At 42.2% G+C, this 22,771-nt stretch overlaps 1 protein-coding gene across 6 annotated transcripts in view; it reads right to left on the bottom strand.

Annotated features, from left to right (window-relative positions):
• Positions 1–22,771, bottom strand: part of PHACTR1 (phosphatase and actin regulator 1) — a 697,605-nt gene that overhangs the window by 42,776 nt on the left and 632,058 nt on the right. For all 6 annotated transcript variants that reach the window (XM_049883909.1, XM_049883923.1, XM_049883943.1 and 3 more), the window contains 2 exons: positions 21,477–21,724; positions 20,230–20,386 (listed from right to left, as the gene is read on the bottom strand). In XM_049883909.1, coding sequence (XP_049739866.1) covers positions 20,230–20,386; positions 21,477–21,724 — 405 coding nt within the window. The remainder of the gene's footprint in view (positions 1–20,229; positions 20,387–21,476; positions 21,725–22,771) is intronic.

Genomic DNA, 22,771 nt, shown 5'->3' with positions numbered 1-22,771 from the left:
TTTCTAAATGGATCCAGTATTAAGACCTTGATGGCAAGGTCACCTTTTCTAACTGTCCTTAGTCTAGGTCCTTAAATGTGTCATCTCTTTGTACTTCAAAGGGTCAGACAGTAAATATCTTGGGCTTTGTGGGTCATACAGGCTCTGCTTCAACTACTCAACTCTGCCATTATACTGAGATAGTAGTCATAGATAATCTGTAGATGAATGAGTGTATCTGTGTTCCAATAAAGCTTTATTTATAAAAAACAGATGGTGGGCCAGATTTAGCCTACAGGCCATGGTTTGGCGAACCCTGCCACAGAGTCACTAGTGCCTAAAAACCGTGTCTCCTAGAAGCATCAGTCTGTGGTGTGGAACCACAGGAACGTACACAGCTTTCCAGATGGGAATTATTTTGGTTCCCCAGTGGAAAACGAAACAGGTGATTCTTCAGTTCTTAGCCCTCTTAAGAAAGATGTAATGTGCTGGGTTCTTTAAAACATTAGCTTGAAAAACTGAGCTGTGCATTTCCTTTTTGGTGTCTTCTGCCATCCTTCCCATCTTTTCCTGGGGGGCTTGGAATACGAGCTATGAAGAACAATGCTGCTAGACTGACAACAGACACGCATGTCTTCGATAATCCTACAATCTGACGTGTGGACTCTGGGTGGCAACTGAGGATGGAAAGCCTAACTTCTCCTCTTCCTCCTTCTCCTCCTCATCACCATGAAAAAAAAAATATCTGGAGAACGTCATGTCTCTTATGCACTGGCTCTTCTCAGTTGGCAGTCTATTCTGGTAACCGCTAAGTGGTTTTATATTAATTCTCCCCGTGCCTTTGGACCCTTGCTTGTGCTTTAGTCGGTGTGACGATTAGATGTTTGGTGGTTCTGCCATGGGATCTGAGCTGTAGGGCTGTGAATGCGCTGTGAATTCCTCCATTTAGGGCATGTTTTTCTTAAACCATTTCTCTTAACTGTAAGGCCCTATCTATTTGACCTTACAATTACGATTTCTTTCCTCTCCCAGGGCCTATAGCCTCAAGGTTTTATTTTCAACTCAACAAGAGGATGTCTGTGATGCACCCAAATGAAATATGAACTTCCCCCTAAATCAAATTCACTTGAATTTTTTCATAGAAACAAAGAGCTATGCTCAGAATGCTCAAAAATGTTCCATACATTTTTGCAAATACCTCCCTGTGGTATATTATTAATAAGTTACCCTATGGATGTCGAGGCACCTGAGTGGTGCAAGCTATTTGTGATCAGCTGCTTAACCAAAAGCTTGGTGGTTCGAGCCCACCCAGCGGCTCCATGCAAGAAAGACCTGGTGAATTGCTTCTGTAAAGATTCCAGGCAAGAAAACCCTACGCAGCAGTTCCACTCTGTCACACATGAGGTCACCATAGTTGGATGCCAGCTTGACGGCAGCTGGTAACAACACAGATATCACGTAACAATGATGTAAATTTATAATGAATTTTAACCAATTTCTTAACTGGCCATACCTGCCATTACACAGTTTTTTTTAAAAAAAAGATAAAAAGGCTTATCATATTGTTACCTAGATAAAGTTACATGTACTTACTGTTCCCTGTGGGAACCATCTCAACATATCCTGGATGCACTGGTGTTGACCACCATGAGAATGGGACCTCACAGGCTGTGGCCCCCTGATACCCACCCAGTCCGTGGCAGAAAACAGTAGGCCCACTCAATTTCCATAAATACAAAGGCCCTGTCAGTTACTGCAGGAGGACCTGTTGAGGGCTTCACGAGGGGTGGGACACTGACCAGGCTTCCTGGGGGACTAGCGGCAGGCGGCCAATTGATTGGTTCAATCAAATTTGGGAAGGGCATCTCCCTCAAACAGTCCTTGGGTGATGCAAACAGTTAAGTGCTCGACTATTAGCTGAAAGGTTGGCAGTTGGAACCCACCCACAGTCACCTTGGAAGACGGATCTGGCGATGTGCTTCCGAAAGGTCACAGCCTTGAAAACCCTGTGGAGCAATTCTACTCTGCACACATGGGGCTGCCATGTGTCAGAACTAACAACAACATCTCCCGCATAGGGTCATTTTAATGCATAGGAAAATGCTACTTTCTTTATGCAGATTACCTGTTTTGGCATCTTTCAAGAGTGAACTTGGTAAGTTATAATATGAAGACGAATCAGGAAAAGGAAACCGTCAAAGGAGGGTTGGATTCATGGTGGACAAGCCTCTTTTCAGTCACTGGTTACTTGTCAAAAACTACTATTTCTCTGTCTACCTAAAATTTTTTTCCAAAGGAACTAGGAAGGCTGTGCATTTTGAAGATCTGTTGTTTTAATGATTCAGTGGACACAGAACATACAATTTTCATGATCATGCTTCCTAAAATAGAAATGTATTCACTTATATTTCAAAGGAATTGCCTTTAGAATCAGAGGGAAAGCGGTTTCCCGGAGTGTGTATCTTCAGATGATTTTTCCTGTTGATATTCTGTCTAGAATTGACTATGTAGTTAGGCATCTTTGCAAGTTTTGAGGCTATTAGAAAAAATCTTTGTATTCCAAGCAAGAGGAGTGAAATGAACATAATGGAGATAAATACAATAAATAAGTCTTATTTTTTTTTTTTTATTAGCATTTTGCATGAGATTCGAGGTGTTTTGCCAGGAAATAAAGAAGCATGGGGAGGCATGAAAAACAACTGCGCTGCAAATTTCTCCATCGGAATCCAGTTCTGTATTTAAATATTCAGCACTGGGTGCAGGCTCTGTATAGGAGTAGCAGAAAAATCCCATACAATCAAACCTGAAGATGAATTCGGAGGGTGGGGGAGAAAGTACACCACCTACCACGAAACATTAAAACAAAGAATTCTTAATCAGTATAAATGATTAGAAATTCATTTATCACCTGAATGACAGGCTCACTAGAATAGCCAATTTCGAACTAAGGCACCAGCTACAGAATCTTCCAAAGAACTGGCTTAGTCTTCAAAATTACTAATGAGACTTGCTCAGTGAGGGCTACATGTGCTCGGCTGTGATTAAATATTGGGGATCTATATGGGGACCTATCTCACGCTTGCTCACTTGTCGTAAATGTTCTTCTAGCTGAGCTGGGCCAGAGAGGATAACATCATCCATAAAAGAACCCATCTCTGGGGAGAATACAAGGATCACTTTTTTCATGGGCCTTTTGATTACTGAGCATCCCTGGGTGGTGTAAATGGTTAATACTTTCGGCTACTAACTGAAAGGTTGGAAGTTCGAGATCACCCAGCGGCACCTCAGAAGAAAGGCCTGACAATCTACTTCTGAAAAATCACCCACTGAAAATTCTATGAAGCACGGTTCAACTCTGACACACACGGGGTCACCGTGAGTTGGAATCAATTTGATGGCGACTAGTTTTTTAAAAAAAAAAACAACAAAACTTTTTTTTTTTTTAGTTTTACCCTGAACATGGAGTATTGAGTGGTGCAAATGGTTAACGTGCTCAGCTGCTAACCGCAAGACTGGAGATTCCAGTCTGCACGGAGGCGCTACAGAGGAAATGCCTGGCAATCAACTTCCAAAAAATCAGCCACTGAAAACACTATGGAGCACAATGCTACTCTGAAACATGTGGGGTCGCCATGAGTCGCAATCAACTCAACAGCAACTGTTCTGTTCTTTCTTTTTTTATGACAGAAAATGTTTTTAAAGACTTCATTAAAAACCTCTGCTGTAGGTCATTTGTTTTCTTGAATCAAGAAAATGAATTCAGATATATGACTTGTTATGCTTTCTAATAAATAATGCCTGTTTCTTCAGTGCACAAGTTTTCCCTTTTTTTTTGAGGGACGTTAGTTTTCTGCACTGGCTGGGGTCAGGAGACACGGTTTTAAATCCCAGCTCAGCCAGAAAGAACTATGTGTACTTGGCTAGTAGCTTAACCTCTAGCCAAGTTTCGGCCTCAGTTTGCCAATCTGTACAATGAAGGGGGTTAGACCCAGTGATCATAAGTGTCCACTGGAGATCTAAAATGTTCTATTATTCTTTTAGATCCTGAAGATGCAGTTGGGAAGCAGATGAAGAAACTCACCAAATCTCTGAATTAGCTGATCTGAAAGCCCTAGACAAGATACTTGAAGTAACATTCTACGGAACAAAATTACATATCGGTAAAAGTTTGGGTCATCCTTTGCATGTTTCATGAAATGATTTAATTCTCAATTTATTCATTGCTTCCTGGGCAGTTCACAAATGGCTTTGGGAGATCCTACTATGGACAAAAATATGATAGAAATGACAACATCAGGACTCCTTCCGTTTATAAGTGGGTCAAATGATTTTAGGGAGGAAAAAAAATTATTGCAAGAAAAGTGGTCTGGCAACTCAAGTTGAAGTTGTTTATGTGAATGCATAGATTTAAGGGAAAATAAACTCTGAATCAAATGTTTAAGATTCAATGTTTAAATGATCCAGAGTGCCTCCTTCACCCAGTTTTTAGAGAACATTTTAAAAGAAAAATATGGTAAGAGAAAGAGTCTAAAAGAAATTCACACCAATAATAGAATCTATTCTGGAAGAGCACACATCTTCCCCACACAACTTGTCACTAGCATCTCTTTTCCAAACTAATGAGAGAAAACAATGAGTAATCCTTGTCTGGGTAGTCTAAACTCACAGCAACCCTACAGAACAGAGTAGAAGTGTCCCATTGGATTTTCTAGGGTGTAATTTTTGCGGACGCAGATTGCCAGGTCTTTTCTCCCATGGGAATGCTGCTGGGTTTGAACTGCCGACCTTTCAGTTAGCAGCAGAACGCTAAACCATTGTGCCTCCAGGGCTCCTGTAAGCCTTCTTAGAGGGATGGCAATCTAGCTACCTTTTCAGTGACACCTAGGACAGTGCTGTGCACACAGTAGGTGCTTAGTCAATACTTTTCAATTTGTTGAAGCTGAGATTCCACAGTCTCCCTAAGTAACTTGCTCCACTAGAAAGTTAACCTTAAAATCAATTGCCACTAAGTCGGTTCTGACTCATGGTGATCCCATTGTGTCAGAGTAGAACTGTACTCTATAGGGTTTCCAATGGCTGATTTTTTGGAAGTAGACTGTCAGGCCCTTTTTCCGAGGTTCCTCTGAGTGGATTCGAACCTCCAATCTTCAGTTAGCAGCTGAGCACATTAACTGTTTGCATCACCCAGGAATTCCAACCTTAAACTCATATAAAACAGCATTCACCTCAAGGTCTCCTGGTCCTTTTGGGATTTCCCAGTTGTACTTAAACTAGTTTTTCCTTTAAACAGAAGCAGTGTCTATTTTTGGGTCTCATTTTTGTCTAAATGATTTAGATAATTTTGATTTCCATTTGAGTCAATTTACTGCATGAGCAACTTCAATGATACAGATCACGGTCATTTAATAAAACGGACCCCACACAGACCCCTCTACACTCCACACTATATGCTCTCTTTGATGAACCAGGAATCCTTGCATTCCAACTGCCAACTGTAAAAAGGCTTTTAATAAAGTCTCTTTTAGATGTGACAGTCCTGTGATAAGACTGGACCCATGAGCAGAATGACTGTTAAATAAAGAAGACTCAAGACGACTGTAGGTCAAGACACACTGTGCTCATCCAAAAATCCATGCGCTCCTCTGCGTTTTCCACCCTCCCTTGCATTAGAGTCGAGTCATGAGACAAGTTCTGGCTAATGGACTATGAGCAGAAGGGACGTGAGTGCCTCCTCTATCCCCTCTTCCCTTGCTATGGAAACCTTGGAGCCACGTGCTCTAGAAGTCTGTGATGGCTACATGACAGATAAAGGCCGTCTGATCTACCTCAGACTTCACTCACGTGAGAAATACACCTTTACTGCCTTAAGCCATTGGGATTTAGAATTTGTTTGTTATGGTAGCTAGTGTTACTTATTCTGACATATAAAAAAAAAAAGTTTTTTTTTTTTTTTATACTATAGCATTCAAATTTACAATTAGAGGAAAGGAACCAAGACTCATTGTCTACTATGTATAGAGCAATGCTACCATCCATCAGTTTGTTGTAACGTGGTGGTTTGCATATTGCTATGATACTGGAAGCTATGCCACTGGTATTTCAAATACCAGCAGGGTCATCCATGGGGGACAGGTTTCAGTGGAGCTTCTGGACTAAGACTAAGAAGAAAGGCCTGGTGATCTACTTCCAAAAATCAGTCCTATGGATCACAACAGAATGTTGATTGACATAGTGCTGGAAGATGAGCCTTTTTAGGTTGGAAGGCACTCAAAATACACAGTGGCTGAAACAAGGGACTCGCGCATACCAACGACAGCGAAGACGGTGCAGGACTGGGCAATGTTTCCTTTCTGCTGTACATGCTGTACATGAATCGGAACAGACTCGATGGCAACAAGCAACAACAATGGGACAAGGACTCATTAACCCTTTTCATGACCTTGTGAAGGAGGCCCATTTTATAAATTTGGAAACTAAGGCTTGGACAGGAACCCAGCAAGTATATGGTGGAAAGGGGTTTCAAGCCCAGATCCAGCTCCAAATTCTTTAACTGCTCTTTCCACTCGACCACTGGATCTCAAATTTTAGGGTACCACAGAATCACAATTGTTAAAACACAGATTTCTGGGTCCTACTCTTCAAATTTCTGATTTAGTCTAGGGTGGAGCCTGAAAATATGCATTTCTACCACATTCCCAGGTGGTGCTGATGCCACTGAGCAGGGATTGCACTGTGAGAACCACCACCCTGGATCACCTTGCTTCCCACACTGCAACAGGCACAGGTATCTTGAGACCTAAGCCTGAGTGCCAGGGATTTCCCAGAGTGTTACTGAAATACAATAACAAGCTCGGTAAGTCCAAGATGAGAAAAAAGTCTCCTATTCCGCTTCTTTCTATGACTGCTCGTCTCTTCCTTGAGGATATCTGCACATATTAAGTGTAAGCCACCAATCTAGAACTCCACTATCCCACCTTATACCCACCAATCCACAGGTACCTGGGATGAAAATTCTGTTTGTTTAACATACAAACTAAATGAAACTAAAAAAAAATTTCTCAGCATGTTTGCTAGAAGTAGGAAGGCCCTGGAAGTGGAAGGTGTGTTTCTCTTTCCACTCATCATCTGTATGGTCGTTAGCTCAGTTCCTTCACCTACAAAGTAGGATTCCTGACAGTAGACAAGTTGTTGAGCCTGGTGAAGATTATTAGAGGAAATGGTGATGGAAATGCATTTTTGAGAAAGTCTTAGATAATGTTACATCAGGGACTATGACACTGAGCGCTCATCTCTAAAAGTAGATGGGTTGATTCTTCTTTCACAAGCCAAGTATTCTGAGATACAGGGCCTTCCTTTCTGCCGTCTGCTAAGATGAACAACAAATAAGAATAACCATTGCAGAGTACCTCACGGTGACGATCAGGAGAAAAACACTTGAGAAGTAAAAGGCGGTTGTAAGTGGTAGCTCTGAGGCAATGGTGGTTTGGTGGTAGAATTCTTGCCTTCCACGTACATGGAACGATTTCGGGTACAATTTTGGCCAATGCACCTCATGCATGGCCACCATGCATCAGCGGAGGCTTGCGTGTTGCTATGATGCTGACCAGGTTTCAGTGGAGCTTCCAGACTAACATGGACTAGGAAGAAAGGCTTGGCGGTCTATTCCCCAAAATCAGCCAACGAAAACCATATGGATCGTAACGGTCCAATCTGCAACCGATCCTGGGGAATGGGCAGCATTTCATTTTGTTGTGTATGGAGTTGCCATGAATTGGGGGTTGACTTGATGGCAGCAAACAACAAAAAAGCTCAGTCTTTGGAACCTCCCCTTATCTAACTCATTTCAAGTTCAGAGGAACCTCTTAAAATGTGGCCGTAAAGGGAGCCCAGAGGACTCGTTGTTTCTGTTTAATCTTGTAGTCCGTGTGCCCCCTCCAGACCCTGGGTCCCCAAATTCCATGCTGTCGGAGTAATCAGTCATTTAAAAAAGCTATGAAATTGAAAACAAAATAGGAGCCCACCCCCCAATGATTGTCACTTTTTTTTTTTGTTTTAACCTTTGCAAGCTTTAAACGCTAAGATCACTTCTGTTCTTGCTGGGTAAAAGGCAGCTCTTTTGTCCGTCTCACTTACTCTATCACTGAAAAATGCATGGCTGTGAAGCAGCTGCAACCACGAACGCAGAGCTCTGGAGAAGCACGACAAGATGGCTTTGTTCCCTCACATCCAGCACGGGGCTTGCACACTGTGACCCCTCTCATCCTGACACACTCATCCTGTCAGGCCTGCACAACAGGGGCCAAGAGATCAGCCTTTACTGCATTTCTGAAGAGCTGGAGGCTGGTGTGAGGGGCAAGGGGCTGCCAATGTCCCCGCAGGGCTCTGAGAGAGGTTCGCTAGCTGTGGGTCCCTTTTATTGGGGTGACCCGTGCCTCCCTCAATGCTGGAACTGCTATGTGTGCAGTTTTGAAGTTTCATTCTATCTCCTCCCGACGCGCCTCACTGAAGTCTTCTTATCTGGACAACTTTCTCACCTTTCATTTTGAAAAGAAACCAACAAACGCGGGACTGTCTTTAACTTTCTGTCAGACGAGTAGTATTGTAGCCTCAACTCATCTAAGCCCCTTTCAGAAGATGTCAGCCTTCCTGAAAGCTTTTTTAAAGTATTTTCTATTTTGTGCAGTGAGTTCATGGGAGATGTCAAATGATCTAAAAGCAGCTTAGCCTCCCTAATAGTCTGTGTGGTGTTTATGCCAATCCTGCAGGGCTCGATAACCGCTTTCATTCACAGTTCCCCCCGACTTCACTTGTTCCAATCATGCAGTTTCAGCGTGGCGACTGGTATCTAACCTCAGTTTTGTTTACTTAAGGTCTCAGAATCTATGGAAAAAGCCCATTGGTCTTAGCCATTCCCATCTAGGCTCTGTGGATATGAAGATGAGCAGATGTAAGCGTCCTCTTTCCATTTTTCTCTAGTCCCCTTTAAGCTGTGGTCTACTCCATGCTACCTCCACAGTCAAAATGATAATAATGACGATGATGGTGATGATGGTGGTGGTAATCATGATGATGATGGTGGTGGTGGTGATGGTGGTTGGTGATGATGGTGGTGGTGGTCATGGTGATGATGGTGGTAGTGGTTGTGGTAATGGTGGTGGTGGTTGGTGATGGTGGTAGTGATGATGATGGTGGTGGCGGTGGTAATGATGGTAGTGGTGATGACGATGATAGCTCTGCTGCTGCTGATGGTGGTGATGGTGATGATGGTGGTGGTAGTAGTGTTGGTGGTGGTGCTGCTGATGGTAGTGGTGGTGACGATGATGAAGAGGCAAAGCTGCAAAGGGCCAGGTCAGCAAGGAAGTTACTCCAAAATTTCACTTGTCAATTTTCCTCCCTTCTTTCTTTTAGATAGTGATTCACCATGACTTGTGTCTAGGGAGCACTAAGTAAGTCCAAGCTGAATTAAATGCATAGAGCCTGTAATTGTTATTTCTATTTTTAGAAAGTGCTTTTGTAGCAGAATAAATTACCTCGCCTGAGGAGATGCCAGCTCACACTTAGCATCAGTCCTTAGATTCCTGGGAGAGACATTACCTGCCACCTTGGGGCTAGGTGGCAGACTTCATAGACTCAATTTTCCCAAAGTGCAAACAGTATGCAAGTTACAGTTAGAAGACAAGGGTACTGTATTTTATTGCTTATGCTAAGAGCACAAAAAATAGATTTCAATTTTTTCCCCTTCAACATTGTACTATGATTTGAAACAGCACAAATTATTTTATATTCTGCTTATAGTGACTACAGTATAAATTATTTAGGAGCATAAAACAACAGAAGTAGAATACTCTTACCTTCTAGCATATTAAAAAAATTTTTTTTTTTTTTAATATTATTAGATTCTAAATAAGAGAACAACACATTAGGTTTCATGGGGATGATCAGGCCATTATTTGACTACCTTCCCTATCTTATTAACTACTACCCCACCACCATAAAAAAAAAAAAAAAGACTTTTTATGTGATGACAATGATAAGCAAAGAAGAGGGAGAACTTTGATACCTCATCAAAGGAGGGTCCTACATCTGGTCTACCACATGGTGCTTAGTGATGATTTTCTTGCCTTAATTATAGATTCAAACTACCAACAATCACTAGGTGCTTTGTCCTTAATGCCTTCTGATTCCCAGACTCATGCACATTAAGGAGGAGAAAGCATTTATACAACTTCTTCATCCAACTTAACATATTCTGCAGTAGTCACTTGTATGCATTCTGAAAGCCACCTGACTAAATTATCAGTAGGATAAACTACAACTTCCAGGTCAGACATTGAAACCAGGTAGCCCATGGCTGAGATGTGGTCCTTGGGCTGAATTCAGTCCATAAATATCTTTTGTTTGGTGTGTACAACGTTTTAAAAATTTGAAATTTTTCAATGAAGAAATTCAGAATTTTTTCATAAGATCTGACAAATTGGTCCTCCATTTCTATAAAACAACAGGGGGCTGAAGCTGAATACTAAGGGCCCCCTTTAGATAGGAGATGGACTTTCTATTTGGCTCCAGTTCTCAATGCTCCTTGCTCACAATCTTTCTTTCTTTCTTTTTAGTGTGGTACAATATATGCAAAATTTTCCATTTTAACCATTTTTATGTGTATCATTCGATGACATCATTTACATTCACGATGTTGTACAACCATCACCACTACCTATTTCCAAGCATTTTCATCATCTCAAATTCTGTGGCATTAATTACATCCACAATTAATGCCTAGGAATACCTAGGAATATACCTAGGAATAAGCCTAACCAGGGATGTAAAGGAATTATACAATGAAAACTACAAAACGCTGCTGTAAGAGACTAAAACAGACCTACATAAATGGAAAGACATTCCATACTCATAGATTAGAAGACTTAATATTGTGAAAATGTCAATACTATCCAAAGCCATCTATAGAGTCAAAACAATTCTGATCAAAAGTCCAACAGCATTTTTTACAGGAATGGAAAAATAATTCAAAATTTTACATAAAAAGGCAGGAGGCCCTGGACTGCCAAAGCAATTTTGAAGAAGAATAAAGTAGGAGGCCTCACACTATCTGACTTCAAAACATAATCTACAGCTACAGTAATCAAAACACCCTCGTACTCGTTCAATGATAGACACATAGACCAACTGTCTTAGGCTGGGTTCTCTAGAGAAGCAAAACCAGTAAAGCATATAAATATATATGCAGAGAGAGATTTATATCAAGAAATAGCTCACGCAGTTGTAGAGGCTGGAATATCCCAAGTCTGTAGATCAGGATAGAGGTTTCTCCTGATTCACGTAGCCACAGAGGCTGCAGAACCCAAGATGGGCAGGTTGGAGAGCAGGGCTCTTGCTCACAGGCTGTGAAGGCTGATGAATCCCAAGACGTGCAGGCAAGACTGCAAGTCTTCTCCTAATTCATGTAGTTGCAGGGGCTGGTGCCCAAGATTGGCAGGTAAGCTGCTAGCTCAAGTCCCAAGAACCAGAGGTCAGATGAACAAGAGGCAGCTGTAGGATCCAGAAACAGCTAAACACCTTGGCAAGGTGAACAGGAAGGAAGCAGGCAGTTGAGGGCAGAGAGTTGAAAGCTGGTACCACTCAGCAGATCATATCATGGGGGTGATCACATATCAAATTGCAACAAGGATGTGATCACAACAGTGTACAACTGCCAAAACACTAAGAATCACAGCCCAGCCAAGTTGACACACAATCTTAACCATCACACCAATGGATTAGAACTGAGGGACCAGAAATAAAACCATACATCTATGGTAAACTATCTTTGACAAGGGTGCTAAATCCATTCAATGCTGGAAAGAACTGTCTCTTCAACAAATGGTGCTGGCAAAATCAGATTTCCGGATGCATAAAAACGAAGCAGGATCCATACCTCACACTATATACAAAAACTAATTCAAAATGGATCAAGGGCCTAAATATGTAAGTTACAGCCATAAAGTTATTGAAAGAAAACACAGGGGCAAAACTATGGGACCTAGTCTTTTTTTTTTTAACGGTCAATTATCAAATATAACTACAAATGCACAAGTAGCAGAAGACAAACATTAAATATTTATGTTCATCGAAAAAGTAAAAAGATAACCTACAGACTGGGAAAAACCAATAAGGATCTAATATACAAGAAATACATAAAACTTCTACTACTTAACAATAAAAAGTCAAATAATTCAATCAAAAAAGGGCAAAGGACATGAACAGGCACTTTACCAAAGAGGACATTCAAGCATCCAACGAACACATGACAAGATGCTCATCATCATTAGTCATTGTTATTGTTCTAAGGTGCTGTTGAGTCAGTTCCAACTCATAGTGACCCTATGTACAACAGAAGGAAACATTGCTCGGTCCTGTGTCATCCTCACAATTGTTGCAAGGTTTGAGCCCATTGTTGCAGCCACTGTGCCAGTCGATCTTGTTGAAGGTCTTCCTCTTTTTCCCTGACCCTCTACTTTACCAAGCATGATGTCATTCTCTAGGGACTGGTCTTCCCTGATAACATGTCCAAAGTACATAAGACAAAGTCTCACCAACCTCACTTCTAAGGCACATTCTGTTTATATTTTTTCCAAGGCAGATTTGTTTGTTCTTCTGGCAGTCCATAGATATTCAATATTCTTCACCAACCTCTTAATTCAAAGGCATCAATTCTTCTTTGGTCTTCCTTATTCGTTGTCCAGCTTTTGCATGCATATTAGGCAATTGAAAATACCATGCCTTGGATCAAGTGCACCTCAGTCCTCAAAGTGACATCTTTGTTTTTCAATACTTTAAAGAGGTTTTTTGCAGCAGAGTTGCCCAATGCCATTAGTCATTAAAGAAACGCAAATTAAAATTATAATGAGATACCACCTCACCTCTGCTAGAATGGTAATAATAATAATAAAAAAAACAGAAAATAACAAGTGTTGGCAAGGATGTGGGGAGATGGGAACACTTATTCACTGGTGGTGGGAATGTAAAATGGCACAACTATTGTGGAAAACAGTATGACAAGTCCTCAAAAAATTAGAGATAGAACTACTGTATGATCCAGCAATTCTACTCCTAGGTATACATCCTAGGGACCTAACAGTAATGCTATGAACAGATATATTTACACTGATGTTCACTGTAGCATTAGTCACAACAGCAAAAAGGTGGAAACAACCCAGGTTCCCACCAATGGAAGAATGAATAAACAAAATGTGGTACATATATATAATGGAATACTCCTCAGCCTTGAAGAAAAATTAAGTCCTTTATGTGTTACAACATAGATGAACCTCGAACACATTATGCTAATTAAAACAAATAAATCACAAAAGGACAAATATTGTATGGTCTCACTTATAGGAAATGACAAGAATAAGTAATTATATAGAGACCAATGGTTACTAGTGACTGTCAGGGGTAGAAGGAGGGACAGAGAAGGGAAATCATTCTCTGCGAAGTAGTGAATTTTTGTTCATGGTGGTAGGAAAATTGGCATCATCTATGGGTAATGGTTATACAACTTGACAAATGTAGCTGTCATCACTAAGCTGTACACCAGAGAAAAAGGGCAAAATAAAGGGCAAAATGGCAAACAAAATTGTTTTATACAATTTTATGACTGCAACAGCAGCAAAAAAAAAAAAAAAAGGCTGTGTTTGTTGATATTACTTAGGAATAACTGAATGCCTTGTGGGATTAATATTCTTGGTTTGAAGGTTTAGGGTCATGGCTCTGTGAGTCTATCCAGTCAATTGGCCCAATACTGTTTTTAGAGTGTCTCTTCTAGCTCCTAGTTTGGTGAGTAGTGCCTGGGGTCTTAGAAGCTTGTGAACAGCTGCCCAAGACAGAAGTGGTCTCTATTCACCTGGAGCAGCCAAGGAAAAAGGAGATCCAGAAGCTGGAGAAGGGAATGTCCTGCAGGCTTAATTGCCTCCACGAACTACTACCTCTTTTGCCACGAGACCAGAAGAAATGGATGGTGCCCAGCTACTATTACTGAACATTTTGACCAATGACCCAATAGATGGATCCTGATCAAAAGGAGGAAAATTGTGGAACAGATATTCAAATCCATATGGAAACCAGACTTACTGGATCCATTGAGACTGGGGGAATCCCCAATCTATTGCCCAGAATCTTGAATCAAAACTATCCCATGAAACCATCATTAAGCTAAAAAACAGTTTAGCTCAATTAATAAAAACTGTTTCCCTTGAATATTGAGCTCTTATAAGGGATTATCTATATGAGTTTAAATTAACAACAGTTAAGCTGAAGCACAGATGAGAACTTTAAGGGACAATATGGGTAGAGATGGTGAGAATGGTGACACAATCTTAAGTATGCAGCCTTTGCCACTGAACTGTAGATGTAGAAATTGTAAATGGATGTATGTTTGATTGTGTTTAAAAAGAAACTAAACCTGTTGCCATCGAGTCGATTCCGACTCATAGTGATCCATGAGGACAGAGCAGAACTGCCCCATAACGTTTCTAAGGAGCGCCTGGTAGATTTGAACTGCTGACATTTTGTTTAGCAGCCGAAATCTTAATCACTGCACCACCAGAGTTACTGCCACCAAAAATAAATAAACTTAAAAAAAATTACCCCTATTTATTTCTAAAACTTTTTCATCTCCCCAGATAGGAACTCTGTACCCCTTAAACAATAACTCCCCATCCCCCCATTGAGCTTATGCCAGCCACAATAAACCTTTTCTCTATGTATTTGTCAATTCTAGATATTTCATACAAGTGGGACCATATAAAATTTGCCCTTTTGTTTCTAGTTTATTTCCTGTTAATTTTATAATTCCAGTTATAATCTTATAACTTTTCCCTGCTTCACTTACATACAATATCTCTCTGGCCCTGGATTGCATTTGGGGTTGTGGCCCGTTCTAGGTAGATCCATTTTACACTTCCCTCCAAACCAAAACCAAACCCACTTCCACTGATCGAGTTGATTCCGACTCACAGAGAACCTATAGGACAGAGTAGAACTGCCTCATAGGGTTTTCAAGGAGCAGCTGGTGGATTTGAACTGCCGACCTCGTGGGTAGCAGCCGAGCTCTCACACTTCGCCAGCAGCATAAACTGAGTCAGCACCTCCCTTTGATCAGTGAAAGGAATCATGTGGAGGGGTGGTCATGGTAAGCTTCTCCTCTGACAGTAGGCAAAGAAGGGACCTCTGAGACAAGTGGGTACATGACCTAGAAAAGGGACAACACAAGGAGAAAGGCCTTCTCCAAAACCCAGCAGCCAAGCTTCAAGTAGCTTCCCAACGCAGGTGTTTCCAACTGAAAGTGGGGCTGTGTCTGCTCCAGCTCAGGTGGGTGCTGCAAAATTCTGGTCAACCATGACTACAAAAAAGATGATGACAGTTCACCCCCAAGTGGGAGGGTAGTATTTTAAGGGTGGAGAGATATTATAGGGGAATAAGTGTGTCAGGGAGGCAGGTTGCCTGAATCCTCATTTACTCCTGAGGTTAATTCAGATTACAAACTCTTACACACACTGTGAGGCATCTTCAGTTTCATTTTTCTCCCCAGGCTCTTCTCCCTCTGTTCCAAAATTACAGTGGGCGTTGAAAGGACCCAGGACTAGGCTTCTGCTTGGAGAGGGCTGGGCCAGAGGATCACCTTTGAGCTGAGTCTGAAAAGCTGGCTGTGCCCCAAGAGGAGCCCCAAGTACACTAACTTGTTGAATGACCATAAACAAGTTTCAGAGTCTCCCCAGAAACCAGTTGCTGTCAAGTCCATTCCAACTCATGGCCACCCCATGTGTGTCAGAGTAGAACTGTGCTCCATAGGGTTTTCAATGGTTGTGATCTTTCAGAAGCATATCACCAGGCCTGTTTTCCAAGCAAGGAGACTCTAGGTGGATTTGAACTGCCAACTTTCCATTAGTAGCAGAATGCTTAATTGTTTGTGTCACCCAGGGACTCCTTCACACTCTTAGGCCCTCCCTTTTAAAATAACTAGTCCTGGTGACTTAGAGAACATCTCACTTTCTAAAGGATGTTTCAGAAACAAAAGAATGACTTCAGCACCACACTTTCTTTAGGCCTTGAAAATTCGACTCACTGCAGTTCTAACCTCTGCCCTCTGAGGGGTTCATTTCACTAAACAATCATGCCCCAAGCCAGGAAGTGGAGAAAAGCCAGCAGGCACTATCCCAAGGCTAATCAAGAGGTCCCCCATCAGAGGACCCTAAGAACATTTGAGAGGCAGGGTTTTATGTCTGTTCTTCTAAATGTTAATTTTTTGAGGGGTTGTGGGGCTGATAACTTAGACTTCAAGTGAATAAAATTAAGCCTCGTGGTTTGAAACCACTCTTCCGGGAATAAAAACTTGGTAAATGAAGGGAACTAGGAGAAATTCTATCTTGGTTATCTAGTGCGGCTGTTAACAGAAATACCACAAGTAGATGGCTTTAGCAAACAGAAGTTTATTCTCTCACAGTCTAGGAGGCTAGAAGTCCGAATTCAGGATGCCTGGTCCAGGGGAAGTCTTCTTCTCTCTGTTGGCTCTGGAGGGAAGGTGCTTGTTATCAATCTTTCCAGGTCTAGGAGCTTCTCAGTGCAGGGATCGCAGGTCCAAAGGATGCGCTCCCCTCCTGGTTCTTCATTCTTGGTGGCATGAGGTCCCTCTGTCTCTCTGCTTGCTTGACTCTCTTTTGTGTTTCGAAAGAGATTGACTCAACATACAACCTAATCCTATAGATTGTGTCCTGCCTCATTAACATAACTGCCTCTAATCCTGCCTCATTAACATCTAGAGGTAGGATTTACAACACATAGGAAAATCACAACAGATCAAATGGTGGACAACCACACAATACCGGGAATCACGGCTTAGCAAAGTTGACACACTTTTGAGGGATGCGATTCAATCCATAACAGGTTCTGATAACTATGGTCCTATAGTTATGCTGACTACTTCCTAGGGTTCAGGTTGAGGGGCCCTGAGAAAAGACCCAGAGAGAAAGCAGCATGATCCTGCACTGGGGGCTGTGGTGGGATGAGGGGTGGTCCTGAGGTCTACATTTCCACTGACTAGAGGTTACTGGAGAGGAAAAGACCTACTCACGTAGAGCTGAGCAGCAGTTGCCCTGGAGTGATCCCCAGACTGGTGAACTTTAAACTTTTTAGAAAATTCCACCAACAAAAAATATAAACCTGTACCCCAATACATGATATTTCATTATTTCTAAATTTTATACAAATACTTTCATTATTTATAAATTATATATGATTCAGTGGTAGAATTCTCACTTTCCATGCGGGAGACCCGGGTTCAATTCCCAGACAATGTACCTCATGTGCAACCACCACCCATTCACCCATCAATCAATGGAGGATTGTGTGTTGATATGATGCTGAAGAGGTTTTAGCAGAGCTTCCAGACTAAGACAGACTAGGAGGAAAGGGCTGGTGATCTACTTCTGAAAATCAGCAAATGAAAACCATATGGATCACAAGGGTCCCATCTGCAACCTACCACAGGGATGGTGCAGGACCAGGCAGCATTTTGCAACACTGTGCACCCGGTTGCCATGAGTTGGGGGCTGACTTGATGGCTGCTAACAACAACTACTACTACTAGACTTGTGTACCATGTACAAATCATATCCATGAACAAAAATAACAAACTTAGAAAGAATGACAAAAATTTAAAGAGAAGTTGTACTGTTTTCTCTCCACACCCCAAGGGATGGTTTTGTTCACCCCTTAGATCTGTGCATCTCAACCTGGAGTCTGTATGCAATATGCTCTGTATTGATCATGTTCAAGTCCCAAGGGCAGCTCAAGGATCTCAATTGGCAATTGTTTGAAATAGCAACTTATAAAAGTGTTGTTGATTGAGGTTTAGGAGAGTTTGCCTGTGATGGTTAAGGTTGTGTGTCAACTTGGCTGGGCCATGATTCTCAGTGGTTTGGCAGTTATGATGTAGTTTGGCAGTTATGTAATGATATAATCACCTCCATAATGAGATCTGATGTAATGTGATCACCTCCATGATGGGATCTGCTCTGAGTAGCCAATCAGTTGAAAGGGAGTCTTCTTGGGGGTGTGGCCTGCATTCAATATAGGTGGACTTTCTGGCAAGGCTCACAGGCTTTTGCTCACTGGATCCTGCAGCTGGCTCTTGTTATCTGACTTCAGATTCTTGGGGCTTGAACTAGCAGCTTACCTGCTGATCTTGCGATTTGTTGGCCTCCACAGCCTGTGAGCCAGAGGCCTGTTGTCTGACCTGCTGATCTTGGGTTCACCAGCCCCTGCAGCTGCGTGAGTCAGGAGAAGCCTCCAGCCTGACCCGTGGACTTGGGACACTAGAGCTTCTACAACCGCATGAGACATTTCCTTGACATAAATCTCTCTCTCTCTCTTTCTCTCTATGTATATATACATATCTCGATGCTTCACTGGTTTGCTTCTCTAGAGAACCCAGCCTCAGACACTACTGGACAGCACCAATGATACAACATTTCCAGAAGAACAATAACTTTTGCATTTTTTATGTGGAAACCCTGACTTAATGCTGGAAGGCTCTGCAAATAATTAAAATAATTTAACTTGGTGTTTCTACCGCTTTCCCCAGCCAAAGGTGAGATTATGTCTGGAGTGCTGCAAGTTTTTTTTTTAATATTATTAAAAATGTCAGCCCAAAATTTGGTCCTACATCTTACCTATTCCATGAGGACTGTAGACTTGTCCACATACTTTTCAAAGAGCGTAAGACTTATCAGGGCTGCTTCAAAAGGCCAAGGAATGCCGCAGCCTGCCAGCTCCAGAAATAGGCTCTACGACAGGTTTTCACATTCTCTTAGCTATTTTTCATGATAAGGAAATATACATCTGCACAGAGGGATCAGATGACCTAGTCCATTCTGACTCATAGTGATTCTAGAGCATAATACTAGATCAAGAGGGAGGGTTCCGGAACCATTCTGTATCACATTGTGCAGGTAATTAAAGTTCTCTATGCCTAGTGTTCTCATCTGTAAAATGGGATGTGCAAAGATTAAATGATTTAATACACATAAAATGTCCAGAAGAATGCTTGGTATATAGTTAGTGTTCAACAAATGCTAGACAATATCATATAAACAGTCCCTAGATTTCCATCTATTAAATGTCATGCATACACAAAGGGTAATCACTCAAGGAGTGTCATAAGGGACTAATGAGGCACCATTAACAACCACTAATCTCTTCTGCTGAATCCTGGGTGGCTCAAATGGTTAAGTGCTGGACTACTAACTGAAAGTTTGGCAGTTAAACTTGCCAAGAGGTGCCTCAGAAGTAAGGCCTGGTGATTTGCATCCAAAAGGTCGCAGCCTTGAAGACCCCACGGAGCACAGCTCTACTCTGCACACACGGGGTCGCCATGAGTAGGAATCTACTCAACTAACAACAACAATCTCTTATAGTTGCCAGTACAGCAGGAAGTGTACTGATTTGATCATTTTCATTTACCCAAACCATAACTCATATGTATGTAGGTTCTCAAGTCTATTGGATGATGGTAATTTCTCTACAGGTGTTTATTTACCTCCCTCCCAGCTTCTTCCCGAAGCACGAATCAGATGAGATTTCCAAGATTTGGATGAGTGAAGGAGAGGGGACTAGAGAAGTAACTGTGGAGAAGTGGAATGTTCTCCATTGGCTTTTTCTGCTGTGAGCTATTCAAAAAAGACCCAGTGGATGCCTCTACAAGGCATAGGATTTCTATAGCCCTGTAATCAGAACTCACCACCTGTCAGTTTGTTGTGGAGGTACCCACTGGATCCATGAACAGTTGGAAAGGGTTATGACTAGGGAAGCACCAGTCATAGACTTGTCCTGCAAAGCAAGTACTCTGGACTGGTCAGGTAGTAATGTCCAATTTAGCCCCTCAAGAGCCTCCAGCAGCATTTCTATACATACCTGTCAACTAGAGCTAGTCTTTTCCATCAAAGACTTTGAGAGGAGTAAACCCAATATAACCACTGCTTCTGTTTTGAGCTCTTTTGTGCATGCCTTTATCCTAGACCTTAGCTCATTTCTTCTTGGCATAGTTTCCTTGGAAATTATTTTGCAAGATTGAACAGTTGATTTCTTAAAAAAAAAAAAAATGACCCAGGACTGATTTGGGGGTGGAGATGGAATTCTTTTCAAATCTATAGAGCGGCTGGCTCTGCAGTCAGTAGAAGCAGGGAAGCATTGCCTTCCTACCTGGTCAGCTTGGTGCCGATCTGCTGCCGCAGTTCTAGTCTCTCCTCATCCGTGTGCCTGGGGAGAATGTTCTTTTCTTCCAGCTCTCGCTTGGACGGCCTGTTGCTGAGCTTGATGGCTAAGGAGTCCTTCCTGCACACCTTCATGGCCAGGGAGCCTGTGGAGGGAGAAACAAGTCAATTTACGCTCACACACATCTGCCCGGGCAACCAACAGCCCAACAATGGGCCACAAGGTAAAAGGCAGGAAGAAAGGCACCAAGGGCTTAGCACCTGAAAGTGATGAAAAAAACTGTAGCTGTTGAGTCCACTCTGACTTATGGCAACCTCACGAGTGTCAGAATAGAACTGTGCTCTGCAGGGTTTTCAATGGCTGATTTATAGGAAGTAGGTCTCCAGGCCTTTCTTCCGAGGTGTCTCTGGGTAGACTTGACCCTCCAGCCTTTCAGTTAACAGCTGAGTATGTTAACCATTGGCACTTTGGTAGAGTTTGTGTACTCAACCACACATGTTCTTCTAACATGCTGTATATGCCTAGCACTGTCCTGGGTGTGTGTGTGTGCGGGGGACTTGAACCTCCAACCTTTTGGTTAGCAGCTGAGCACATTAACTATTTACACCACTCAGGGACGCCATATGCACTAGATAGTTGCTATTATTGTAAATTCGTTTACTAAAATGTTGACCAAATACTGGGCTGTATCCACATAACTAAATTCATTTATTATCCTTGGCCAGAATGATGTGATTTTGAACTTTGCTTTCTTCATTTCCTCTCTTGTTTCTCAGGACATTTTAAAAGTCTTTAATAAGAAATTTAAATTCAGTCCTTCCAAAGTTGCTGAGGTATGCTTGAAAGTGAATTTGTTGCATACACAATAGTTAGTATTTCTGAGTGTCTTCTGAACCAGAACAAACTTTTAGGTTTTTTTCCCTTCCTCTTTTTTTGAAGGGGATGGGTTTGCATCCTAAGGGAAGCAATCAAAGGAAGAAAGAAGCATCTGGAGAGGCAAAAGATGGTAGCATGGTATTGCAATTTTTAGAGGTAGGATGGCATTTAGAAGGCATTTCCTCCTCAACTTACAGAGGAAAAACTGACCCTCAAAGAGGTTAATTAAGCTGCCCTATAAATTTTTTTTTTTTTATGATCAGGGCCAGTTAACATAAGACCCAGGATTAGAGCCCAGATTTTTGGTCAGCTCTCTCCATATTACCATGCTTCCCCATGAAGAGGTTGGAGGGACGTACTGGTATACAATGAGCTGTCATCATCCTCGTCCTCTTCCTCTTCCTCCTCTTCTCTTGTGTACAGGCAAGAAGAGTCTTCATAGTCTGACTCATGAGGCACATTTTCTTTATTGTCATCACATTCAATCACAACAGTCGGCACTTGTCTTATTTCCGGAAGGCCCAGAGGTCCTGCCTTTGTGACACCATCACCCGAGTGCAAACCAGAGCTGTGGTAAGAAGTGGAACAGGGGACCCGCTGCTCAGAGCTGTTGAAAGAGGAGGAGGAAAAGAGGAAATTAATTTTGGCCAAGATGCCATATAAATGCACCAGAAATTCCAGTAGTCTTACAACCAGTGTAACCATGTTACTTCAGGAAATTAAAAGGTAATCAACGTTTAAAAATTCAGATGTCCTGGCCTGAGAGACAAAGTCTACCAGGCAATAAAGTTCCATTTCTTATCTTAGAGCTGATCATTTAGGATAGTGTTTCCTGGTGGTGGCAGCAGCACAGAATAAGACGTTAAGAATTCTAATTCCACGTAATGTTGCTGTTTAGAACAAGTGCCAAAAGAAGATTCATTTGCAACTCACATGCCTCATAACAAGAGTAAAGGGATTAATTTGATGCTGAAGTTAGGGAGCCAGAAATGAAAATGATAATGCGAGGTTCTAGCTTTCAAAGCTATAAAAAGCAGTCAGCAGGGACTGAAGGTCCCTGGGTGGCGCAAGTGGTTTGCACTCTACCATTAGCCTAAAGGTGTGTCTGACCCCACCCAGTGGCACAGTGGAAGAAAGGCCTGGCAATTTGCTTCTGTAAAGAGTATGGCCAAGAAAGCTGTATGGAGCAGTCCTACTCCGTGACACATGGGGCGGCCATGAGTCAGAACTGACTTGATGGCAACAGGTTGGTAGGGACTGAGTGTGTTTGAAATGTCGTGGATGGAGCTGCAGAGAAACAGAAGAGATGGGATGAACAGGAGGCTGGAGACCCCTGGATGAACGATCAGAGCAGACATGGCCAGGAATGACCTAAAACCCAAACCAAACCCACTGTCGTCCAGTTGATTCCGACTCATAGCAACCCTATAGGGCAATAGAACCACTCCACAGCGTTTCCAAGGCTGTAAATCTTTATGGAAGCAGATTGCCACATCTCTCTCCTACGGAGCTGGTGGGTCTGAACCGACAACCTTTTGGTTAGCAGCCAAGCACTTAACCACTATGCTGCCAGGCTTCCAAAGGGATGACCTAGGAGGTATGTGTCTTCTCTCCTGAGGACACTGTTAGACCGGTGCATGGAGCCACTGGTAAT

Source organism: Elephas maximus, chromosome 1, assembly GCF_024166365.1.
Source record: "Elephas maximus indicus isolate mEleMax1 chromosome 1, mEleMax1 primary haplotype, whole genome shotgun sequence".
NCBI lineage: Eukaryota > Metazoa > Chordata > Mammalia > Proboscidea > Elephantidae > Elephas > Elephas maximus.
Note: the sequence above shows the minus strand (reverse complement) of the source record. Positions and strands in the feature narration are given on the sequence as shown.